General features: G+C 42.0%; 1 protein-coding gene across 2 annotated transcripts; it reads left to right on the top strand.

The window, feature by feature from the left end:
- The first annotated feature begins 323 nt into the window (after window positions 1-323).
- LOC136246810 (fatty-acid amide hydrolase 2-like) lies at window positions 324-10,945 on the top strand. 2 transcript variants are annotated; one of them, XM_066038371.1, is made up of 2 exons: window positions 324-461; window positions 9,274-10,945. In XM_066038371.1, the coding sequence occupies exons 1-2, from the start codon at window positions 415-417 to the stop codon at window positions 10,901-10,903; spliced, it is 1,677 nt and encodes a 558-aa protein (XP_065894443.1). In that variant the 5' UTR covers window positions 324-414; the 3' UTR covers window positions 10,904-10,945. The 2 variants fall into 2 exon arrangements, with proteins under 2 accessions (XP_065894443.1, XP_065894444.1); XM_066038372.1 differs by having other exon boundaries at window positions 434-542.
- The last annotated feature ends 794 nt before the right edge of the window (window positions 10,946-11,739 follow it).

Raw genomic sequence — 11,739 nt, 5'->3', positions numbered from 1 at the left:
GTCAATGGAAACGTGAGCTTGTTACGTAATTCGGCACCTTTTCAAAGCAAATGGTCACGTCTTCGGTTTTCGCTTGACGGTTTTTGTTGCAAAGATCGCGCAATCGTCTGTAGTTCTTGCGCGACAACAAAAATCAAGCGAAATCACGTGCATAGGATTTCGACCAATCAAATCGATTCATTTTTGAACTTCAAACTATAATTACCACACGTGACTTCCGCTTTAAATTTGTCGACGCGCAAGAACTATTAGAACCTGTGTACTGCGGTTCTAAGAGACCTTGCGCGACAACAAACAAGTGAAAATCACGTGCACAAGATTTCATCCAATCAAATCAATTCATTTTTGAAGTTCAAACAATAATTACCGCACGTGACGTCTTGTTTGTCACGCAAGGTCTCTTAGAACCGCTGTATGTGGATAGTACGCGGAAGGGAAGGCTGTCACGTGATCGTGTATTGGTGAGCAATAATTAGAAAATATTTAAGTAGGAGGTGATTCATGCTACGGAGTATACCGGAAGTAGAGTAGGTTCTTAAGAGGTGCGCAGCAAACAATGAGTTTTGATGTGTTTGTGTGTTAATTAAGCTTAGGCTATGAAAGTTGTTCCTTTAGTTTAAAAAGATCACGTGACACCTAGAAATTAATTGCAAAAATGATCGAGACACTTTAATAGAACAGATGCATGTCCCCCTACCCCCGGCTATGATTTACCAAAAATTTTCTACTGACCAAACAATCCAAGGAACAACTTTCCATTTAGGTATGGCCTATCATGTATTGAGTCTGAACATAGATAATGTGAAATACTTATAGGCACCAGGTTGATTCTGTACTACTACTTAGCACGCGGTTCACTCTTAATGATGCTCAGCACACACACGCGCACACACTTACTATGACATAACATTACAATACTATATAATGAGTTACTGTTCAGTCATTACATCACTCTCTCCTCTGAATGAAGCTCGTCCCGAGCTATTGCCTGAATCTGAGGGGAATTGATGTGCTGCTCCTCAGGGAGTAAGGGCAATCCTGGGGCACATGTCTAAAAATCACGCTACTGTCCATGGACACACTGTCATCTCCAATTAAATTATGCTCAGTGGATTCTTCATTATCTTTAACTATGTTATCATCATCTACATCATCAACTACATCGTCATCTTTGTCAGGGTTAACTTCAGCATTATCATAGGTGGGATTGTCATCTGTAGTGTTGGCATTCCTCTCTATTTCACTGCATAGCCTTATCTGCATGTCCTCCACCCACCTAGGAGTTCTCCCAGCACTCCTTTGTCCTTTCCCATACCAGTAATAACCAGGGACAAGTTCTGGTGGATACTGGCATACTCTCTGCTGGTGGACCTGTATTTGTCCTTCATTGGGAAAGTAAATTTTGGCAGCAGTCACATCGGATCTCTTCGTGAAAGTATTCGATACGGTCCATGCCAAGGGTGTGACAGTTTTCTGTTTCGTCCCGTCTCTTCAGCTGGAAATCTGATGAAGATCCACTCTCCTACCCGGTAGTCAACTTGCTTTGAGAGACGATCAAAGTAGTGCTTGTATTGGTCTTGTGCCTTCTTAATTGAGTCCAGAGCCAATTCTCTTGCTGATTACAAGTACAATATTATTTTCTCACGGTAGTCCTCTGTAGTACTTGGAATAGGTTGTGTTGGTTGAGCAAATGCAGCTTCTGTGGGGCTTTTCTGATCCCATCCAAATAACAAAAATGAGGGTTTTTCCCCTGTGCTAGCATGGGGGATGTTCCGATATGCCCACAGGACACTTGAAAAATAGCAATCCCACTGCATTCCAAATCTAGCAGCGTGCTTACGTAACATGGCTTCCAATGTTCTATTGAACCTTTCCACCATCCCGTCACACTCAGGATCGTAGGCTGTGGTGTTCAATTTTCTTATTCCCAGCAAGGCACATAGGTCAGTCATGAGGTGCGAGAGAAGATTTGTTCCTCTGTCTGAAAGTAGTGCTTCTGGCACACCAAAGAAAGGAATAACATCCTCTGCCAGAATGCGAGCAAGAGTCAGTGTCTTTTGGTCAGACGTAGGGTAGACTAATGGCCACTTAGTCAGGTAGTCCTGTAGGACAACAACATACTTGTTACCTTTCTTGGTCTGGGGGAGTTCCATAATATCAATACCTACTATTTGAAAAGGGCGACTCACTGGGATTGGGTGTAAAGGCGGATTATTATGTCTGCTTACTCCTGCTGTGACAGTACATTCAGGACAGTTACTCACAAATCTTATGGTATCAGAATACATATTCTCCCACCACCAATGGGAAACCAACAAGCTGAATGTACGCTTACCCGAAAAATATCCACACATAATACCCCGATGAGCCTCTTCCAAAATTGTATTTCTCAAATGTGTAGGAACAGCTATCCTTCTACAATCATCCCTTTTGTGATCCACAAAGTAGAGAATGTTGTCAATTATAGTAAACAACGACTGCTGAATAGCAACTTTTCTTGCTTGGGTTGTGTCAACTGGGAGTATACCTGATTCCATGAAATTAATGATGTCTTGTAGGTAAGGGTCCTTTTCTTGTTCCACTCGAAAGGAGGTAGTTGTATTAGTGATTGGTTCAGCTTGTAAGAGAGTGTGAATGTTGGACACAGGTTCAGTATTTACTACTGCTACTTGTAGTTCATCTTCTCCGATGCCTTTCTTCGGAGCTGAAGACTGAGGATTCCTGGAAAGAGCGTCTGCATTTGTATTGATCTTCCCAGCTCTGTGGATGATGTCCAGCTTCTGTATACCAGCTCCATATACTTTTAACCACCACCGTGCATGTTTCCTGGAGGGAGAGGGAGTGTTTAGTATGGCCAGCACTGCAGACTGGTCAGTATACACTGTAACAGCATTATTGTACAAGTAGGGGTGAAAGTGTGTGATAGCCCACACAACCGCCAGTGTTTCTAGTTCTGTTATACTGTAATTACGTTCTGCTGCTGTTAGTGACCGGCTAGCATATGCCACTGGGTGTACTAAGCTGTCATCTTGTGCCTGGGAGAGAATGGCACAAATTCCTTTTATGCTAGCATCGGTTTCAAGTGTAAACGGAAAATTGACTGATGGGTAACTTATACAGGAGCTGTTGTCAGATGTTGTTTAAGACTGTCGAATGCTTCTTGGCAATATTCGGTCCAGTGAAAATCCACTCCACCTCGAGTAAGAGCATGTAGTGGCTGCGCAATGTTTGCAAAATTCTTTATGAAACAGCGATAATACGAACTCAGCCCCAAAAATTGCTTGACTTCCTTAATGTTCTGTGGCCTAGGATATTTGGTGACTGATTCTACTAACTTGGGGTTTGTCTTCAAACCATTTGGAGTTAATACATGCCCTAAGAACTGAATCTCTTCACATACAAAGTGGCACTTGCTAGGTTTTAACTTCAATCCTGCGTCTTGTATTCGCTGTATCACTAGCTGTAAGTGCTTCAGGTGGTCCTTTAGAGTTTCAGAGAATACCAATACATCATCCATGTAAACAAAAACGAAATGCTTTCCTCCCACTGGGTTCAACCCCATCAAAACTGACTGCATCAGTCTTTGGAAGACCGTAGGTGCATTGGTCAGCCCTAATGGCATCACACGAAACTGGAACAATCCTTCAGGAGTTATAAAGGCAGTCTTTTCTCGAGAACTAGGGGCAACACGAATTTGCCAATACCCACTTGCCAGGTCTAGTGTACTAAAATATCGAGCATCTCCAATCTCATCTAGGAGGTCGTCCACATGTGGCAATGGATAGGTGTCCTTCTTGGTGACTTTGTTCAGTTCCCTATAATCTACGCAAAAACGTAGTGTGCCATCCTTCTTACGCACCATAACAACTGGGCTTGACCAAGGACTGCTTGATGGCTCAATCACACCAGTGTCTTGCATCTTCTGCAATTGTCGGGCTACCTCCTGGCGAACAGCAAGGGGCATTCGGCGCATAGGCACCCTTCTAGGAGATTCATTACCTGTGTGAATCTCCATATCAAGCAGATTAGTCTCACCCCTGTCCAAATCATCTAAGCTGAATGCAGTGTGGTGACTGGTGAGAAAATCAAGGAGTTCCTGAGTCTGTTGGTCATTCAGTAAGCTAGGTTTCTCTATTAGCTCAAGTAATCTTCCCTTATGATCCATCTCTGATGTGACACTGCACACAGCTGATGCATCCTCAACTAGTGGAGAGCGAGTACTCTTGTCCCGTATGGGAACTTCTGTAATACCCTTGTCAACCACTTGAACCTCTGCCGCAATACCAACTGTAGTACTGGCAGTCACATGGCCAGAATACCCCATGGGGTTTGAGAGCACTACATATGCTAGTCCATCTGCATTGGGCTTAACCAAGGTATCTTCTAGCAGCAGGCCCGCAGCTTCATGCAAGTGACAGCTATCTTCCATCAACAGTGGGCAATTACCAGGAACATGTACCTGGGCCATGACACTTTGTTGAGGAAAGACATGGACAGTTTTCACAACTTTTATATGGTGTGAGGCTCCTTGCTTTGCTCCCCTACATTTTTTGACATCGCCATGATACGATATGATATCCAACTGCCGGCATACACCTTCTGACAATAGCAGTTGGTCTACTGCATCCATCTTGATATACACTGCCGTTTTCATGGTCTTGTCTCCAAATGTGATGTCCAGATCCATTCTTCCATTCAGTTGAAATGGGCGTTGATCATATCCATGGGGAACCTTATCTGCACTTTTAAAGTCTCTTCCGTAGTCGTGCTACACTAGCAACCTTCTTGAATAAACTCCCTCCCATTATGGTAATATCGGCTGCGGTGTCTACTATCCCCACTGCAGGAACACCTTGTACCTGGACATCAACACATCGAGATTCACTGCCCTTATCAGTAATTCTCACCTCACGGATCACATCTTCATCGTCAGAGTCAGAAAGCAAGAGATCCAGTGGTGACATCTGTAGTTTGCTAACGGGACATACAGTCAGCGTTCACACATGCCTCTGTTGTGACTTGTACTTGATTGGCTTTGCCCGTGCTTTCAGACTTCCCAGTCTTGTTACAGTCTTTGGCTGTATGGCCAGTATCATTACAGATGTAACAGCGTCTTGGTGGCAAGGAATGGTTAGAAGGGAGTGGGCGTGTCCTGTTCACTGAGGGGGAACCATCAATTGGGGATGACCTTGTACTTGTGGTAGGTCTGTATTGCTTGGGTAACTGGCGGTCCTGTGACCCATCTACTGTGCTGTTCCGCATATACTGTTGCCTCTTGTTGAGATTGTTCAACCGCCGCTCTTCATTTCTTTCTGCAACACAAAGTTCCTGGTAATTCCTAGCACCAGAGACAGCAGGGGACTTCATCAATGTGTACCGCAATCCTTCCTGCAGCTGGCCATACAGTAGAGTTTGCTGTGTCTCATCCGTCATATGATCTCTTCCATAAGCCCTCCTAAAGATCTTTTCGAGACGTAATATGTAATCTGAAGCTGGCTCATGGAACCCCTGAGTGGCATGCCTGAAATCTTGTGCTGCTAAGGTTCTACTACCGGTCTCCAGACGGCATCTCATAGCAATCACAACATTTTTGAACGATATTTTTTCTCTTTCAGATAGTAGCAAAAAATCTTGTCTTGCTTTCCCTCTTAAGTGCCCTCCCAACTGCAATAGGCGTTCGGCATTGGTCCACCCGTTCCATTCTGCAGCTCTCTCAAATGAGGGTAGCCAATCATCCCAAAGCTCATCTTCATTTTCGGCACTGAATTGGTCAACGGGTGGAGCCTTCCCCCGATGATATGATGGGGCTGGGGTACTAGTCAACATGCTACTATCAGGACTATTATGTTCTTCATGCAGTGGACTAGTTGTCTGTGAAAGTAAACGAGTCTTCAATGTTGCTATTTCTAGGTCTTTACTATCAATAGCTTCTTCATGGGCCAACTGTTGATCGCACTTCTCCCTCCATATTCGTTTCATCAATTAAAAACATTGGATCATTCTCACCCGTGCCCTTGACAACAACTTGAACATTCCGAGGCTTTCTATCCATTTCTGTAAGCTTGCCCTCCACTAGCTGCCTTGTAACTGCTGCAGTTTCACTCGTCGGAAGTTGTAGAGTCCGGGCGATCCGTTGCAGCTGCCATACCTTCAATCGCTTCGAATTCAAGGGGTAAGTAGGTCCTTTGGGTATATCCTCGTCTCCATACTCCTCACTAAGTAAACTGTGACCTTCTGCGAGGTTTTCCGCCTCCCCCGGTACTGTCGACTTCTCTATCGTCAAATCTTCTGGTGTGTGAGTGTCTCCGTCATCCATCTCGGTAGGACCTCCACTGTGAAATACTTATAGGCACCGGGTTGATTCTGTACTACTACTTAGCACGCGGTTCACTCTTAATGATGCTCAGCACACACACACATGCGCACACACTTACTATGACATAACATTACAATACAATATAATGAGTTACTGTTCAGTCATTACAATAATATACCCCCCTGGATTGGAAACTGCGCCATGCGCTTGTACAAGAACCAGTGTCCTTAGGCTGGTTTCACGCCTCAACAAATTTAATCCTATTACAGCAGAACGGTGGCATTAACGACTTTACTTTGTTACGAGAATGACTTGTGGTGTTGTTATGATAATTGTTTGGTTAATTTGACCACTTTGCATCACTTTTGGTCGGAAGGCTTACAATGGCAGACTATATGCTTTGTTGGAAGCACATTGTTGGCTAAACTAAGTGCTGTAGGTAGAAAAAAAGTATCACAAGGTTAACTATGCTATAAAGAATTGCCTCTGCTAAATAATGTATGCCTTCCCATAACTTCTTTGGCAGGTTTTTGGGATGGTATTTTTTGGCAAAACCAGAAGCACATTCTCTCTGTGATTCTAGACAGTATCGCTACACAATTTATACTACAAAGTCATCAAATAATTCTCCATGGTATGGTCTGGGTGCGATACAGGGTTTCGGTGTTTTCCTTGAATTTGTCCAAACCATCTAATTTCACGTTCAGTTTCGCTTCTACGGTTTGCACAATAAAGAGCCAATTTGCCTCGAAACTCGCTGTTGGCTTCCAAAACATCTTGAGAAAGAACCCTTTACCAGTGGTGAGTCTTGTTTCGCCCAGAGAAACTTGTCTTGTTATTGAAGGGAGTGCGAAACCAGCCTGTAACCAGTGGCACTTACTAGTTTCCAATCCAGGGGGGTACATTATCTATGGTCCGAGTGAGGCTTGTTAATTCTGAGCTAAGGTATTACCGGGCATTCATAGTATTATGGACCTTATCCACAATGATGTCATGATTGACAAAATTGCCATCTTAGTGGGTCGTTGTTTTTGTCCGTAGTATTAGCTTGCTGGGAAATCCCTATAGTTGGACCGTAGGACCTTGGGAGAACTTCAATACACTAATGGAGTACTGTTGGTAAATCTGGACATGTATGCATACAGGCACTTTGACATTAAAATAATTGCTATAACATACCAATGTAGGAATTTTCTCACAGAGCTATGTTGTAGTACCATCATTCATCTCTTGTTTCACTATTTTTTATTGCTTGATGCTTTAATTTGAAACCACCATATGGCGGCTATGATGATGAGTGGCTAATTGCTTAAAAAGGGAGTAGGGATCCTTTCTAAGTGCTCTGTAGCTTTTGTCAATTGTTTTAGTAGCCCCTGCACTTATCCTGTAATGGTCATACCCTCAAGTTACCAGGAACAGGAATAGTTGTTCCCTGGTACACGATCATGGGAAAGATGACATCATCACACACTTTTTGATGGTCAATAATAAGCATTGTAGACAATTCTTCAAGGTGACATTGGCACTACTAATGAAGAGAAACAGTAAGGAGAGGGGTTATATACCCTGTAGATTAGAGTGGTACTTTTTATGCCTCGAATTAGTGGCCTCGCGTATATGCGTATGCGTACTTGCTGAAATGTATAATCATACAGTACGATAGTAACTGTATAGTAGGAACCACAAAGGAGTAGGCGTGGCCCACGAAATAATATCACCCAAAAAAACAGCCTCAGTTTTCCCTCATGACAATGAGGCAGTATTGGTTAGGTAAAACTAAGCCCAAACAAGCTTTCAGATCGACCCGAAATGCTTTCAACAAGTTGCTATGGAGTTTTTAAAGAATCTTATTCGACTGAATTATCTACTGACTGAGACTGGTGCCTTCAGACAAGCGTAACTTGATAACGGCTAAGGCTACAGGCTTGATTTTTTTACTGTTTGACGTCGCTTCTGCCCGACAGGTGCCTTTTGGCATACTGCAGTACGTACAATGCATTCTTTATGGACTTACCAGTGTTCTCCTTTGTGTCCTATTCATCTTTGCTGACAGCGAAAGGTGTCGATTTGGCGATAGCACGTGATGGCTTCCCTTCGTAATGGAAATCGTCCGTGTATTTCATAGTGGTTATTTTGATTGCAGAGGTGCTTTTCAAACAGTTCTTGATTTGTACTGCTGTGTAACGGGTTGAACATAGCCTACAGCAAAGCATAATAGATACTTCACTTTTCAGACGATAATATAATTGGGGCGCGCGACACGATTTCTTTCTTTTGGTATGCGTGGATTGCAGAGGTACTTTTCGAACAGTTCTTGATTCGAAATGCTATGTAACGGGTTGAACATAGCTGACAACGAAGTTTCACTTTTCAGACGATAATTGATATAGCTGGGGTGCGCGGTGCCATTTTAGATACGGTATGTTTGGGTTTACCAGTCATAATAAAATTATTTATAAAACAAAGTTAACAAACAAGTACACGAAAATTTTTGGAATTTTCAACTAGAGTAGGGACCATAGCACATCAATAAGAAGTACTGAAACAAGTTGGAGTAGTCCATGATATTAAATCACCGTAAAACAATAAGAAGTGTTATATCCCTACTGTGCATTTCGTTATGGTATCTTGAGCACAGTAGGGATATAACACTTCTTATTGTTTTACTGTGATTTAATTTCATGGACTACTCAAACTTGTTTCAGTACTTTTTATCAATGTGCTATGGTCCCTACTCTAGTTGAAAATTCCAAATTTTTTCGTGTACTTGTATGATGTATGATTGTAGAATAATAGTTACATGTAGCTATATCAAGACTTGATTTCCATTGTTACAAATTTTACATTCTGCCTCTGTTGATTGATTATTAAACTTTTGTATAATATATGCTACACCATGCACACCTGTGTATGTACATCATAATATCATATGTAGTGTATCTTGTGATTTACTATAGGTTTCTTAAGATGCCATTGTTTATTTCTGTCACATTACTTCTATGGAAGGTTTATTGTATACTTCGATTTTTTGGTGGAATTATGTTTTTCTGGAGGAGAAAGAATTCTCTGGTTCAAGCTAAACAATGGAACAATCCATCACAAGTTAAACTGTTGGTTTTATCTGCCAAACAGGCTGCAGTGCAGATCCACAGTAGACAGTTGACATCACAAGAACTTGTAAAGTGTTATATTGATCGGATGAAGGCAATAAACCCATATTTAAATGCAGCTGTTTGTTATCGTTTTGAGGAAGCAATGAACCAGGCACAAGAAGTGGATAGAATTCTAGATGGACAAACTATACCACCAGAGTACTCACCAGAAAAGAAACCACTTTTAGGTGTACCGTTTACTGTTAAAGAATCCCATTCTTTGATGGGAATGCCCCATACTGGTGGCTTATATAAGAGGAAAGGAACAACAGCAAGTGTTGACTCTCCTGTAATACGTAGGCTAAAGGATGCTGGTGGCATCCCCATAGCCAGTACAAACTGCAGTGAATTATGTATGTGGTATGAATCAAGCAACAATGTATATGGAACAACCAATAATCCATACAATGTTAACTGTATGGTGGGAGGAAGCTCTGGTGGAGAAGGGTCTATAAATGCAGCTGCATGTTCTGTTTTTGGTATTGGGGGTGATATTGGTGGAAGTGTTCGTATGCCTTGTTTCTTCTGTGGTATTTTTGGTCACAAACACTCACCTCATCTTACCCCTGGTGGTAATGAGTTCCCTCCTACCTCTGGTGATGCTCGTTCTTACGTAGCACGGAGTCCAATGTGCAGATATTCCATAGATTTACCATTTGTGCTGGATATAATGGCTGGTAATGCCATAGAAGGTTCATCATCTCTGACATCAAAGGTAGCTTCAGTTGATATTACAAAATTGTCTTTCTTCAGCATAGCCAATGATGGTGGATCATGGTATGCCAGCCCAGTTGAACAGCAGTTAGTAGATGCACAGAGTGAAGTAGTTGATCATTTGAGGAGTCATTACAAAGTTGATGTGTTGGAGACAAAGTTACAGAAGCTTCAGTATTCATTGGGTGTATGGTTGACAGCAATTAATGAGAACAAAAGTAGTCATCCTTTTTGTGAGTATATGGCCAATCTTGAAGGATCAGTGAATCCTTTTTGGGAGTTTTGTAAGTGGCTTGTGGGTAAATCACTGCATACCCTTCCTTGTATTGGTCTTGGTGCAATTGAAAAGCTCACTACTTTCACAAAGTCAAAAGTAAAGTCTGAGAAAGTTAAGGCAATTACTCAGTGCTTAAAAACAGAGTTGGAAGACTTATTGGGCCCAAATGGCATTTTACTGTATCCATCACATCCTAATGTGGCACCACCTCACCATAAAGCCATTTACATGCCTTTTAATTTTGCCTATACTGCTGTGTTTAATATATTGGGATTTCCAGCCACCCAGATCCCTTTGGGGCTTAATCATCAGGGGCTTCCTCTTGGTGTTCAGATTGTGTCTACTACTGGAAATGATCACCTGACAATTGCTGTTGTTGTGGAGCTAGAGAGGACAATGTCTAAGTGTGGATGGGTGTGTCCACCAAAATATTTACTGAAGTAATTATTTTTTGAGTGTGTTTATAAGTATTTGTTTTTGTTTTTATCTGCTTTACCAGTTAGGCACTGGAGGGTAAACACTGGAGGCAAAGCCTGTACGAGGTGTTTAACACGTGCCAGGGAATCTAAGCTAAAATCGTTGACTAAATTGAAATGGGACAAATGCCTAGAAAGGGTTTGAAAAGTTCCATCCCTAGCCTGACTTCGATCCACAGGCCACCCGGATACCAGCCAAGCGCCACAGTTGGTGGTCAAACCAGGGAAGTATAAATGTAAATTACTCCAACCTCTGTAGCTATTTTGTTATGGTTTGCATTTGCTATCTACTGTGGATGTACTATGCTGTACTAACTTATATGTATGTGTATGATATTTTGGGGAACCACAGACCTAACCTTTTGGTGCCACTCCTTTCAGTTAGGATGAATTAAAATATGCATGATAGATATACTAGCATTGGTACCTGCCCTACGTGCAGGACCATTTCATATTCTACATTAACCACAATAGCATGAACCACTGCATTGGGAATTGAAACATTAAAGTCCATGTCCTTGCATGCATTATGATTTCTTGTATAAACCTTATTCGACCATCATGCAAGCACTAATTAAAATGATGTGAACATGGGGTTAACTAAACAGCAGAATTGCTAAACCAATAATTATGAAGACATATGCAAATTATGTGGTGCTGTCTTTATCATGCAGGCACTGTAATAATGTGGTTAGCAGTTGTAGCTCAAGCTTTCCTCTACACCAACGCCTTTAACGCTTTATCACCCCTGCTTTATAGAGAACGAAAGGAAGCACGTACAAGTAGTAGTTTGTAACAACAAAC

This window comes from Dysidea avara, chromosome 2, assembly GCF_963678975.1.
Source record: "Dysidea avara chromosome 2, odDysAvar1.4, whole genome shotgun sequence".
Taxonomy (NCBI): Eukaryota; Metazoa; Porifera; class Demospongiae; order Dictyoceratida; family Dysideidae; genus Dysidea; species Dysidea avara.
This window is presented reverse-complemented; position numbering and strand designations above follow the sequence as displayed.

What these genes read in the sequence shown, in the direction of transcription:
- LOC136246810 (XM_066038371.1), top strand. Translation starts at nt 415, where the DNA reads ATGTGGATAGTACGCGGAAGGGAAGGCTGTCACGTGATCGTGTATTG. An exon ending in TGTCACGTGATCGTGTATTG is followed by an intron (nt 462 to 9,273) that starts GTGAGCAATAAT and finishes GATTTACTATAG; the next exon opens with GTTTCTTAAGATGCCATTGT.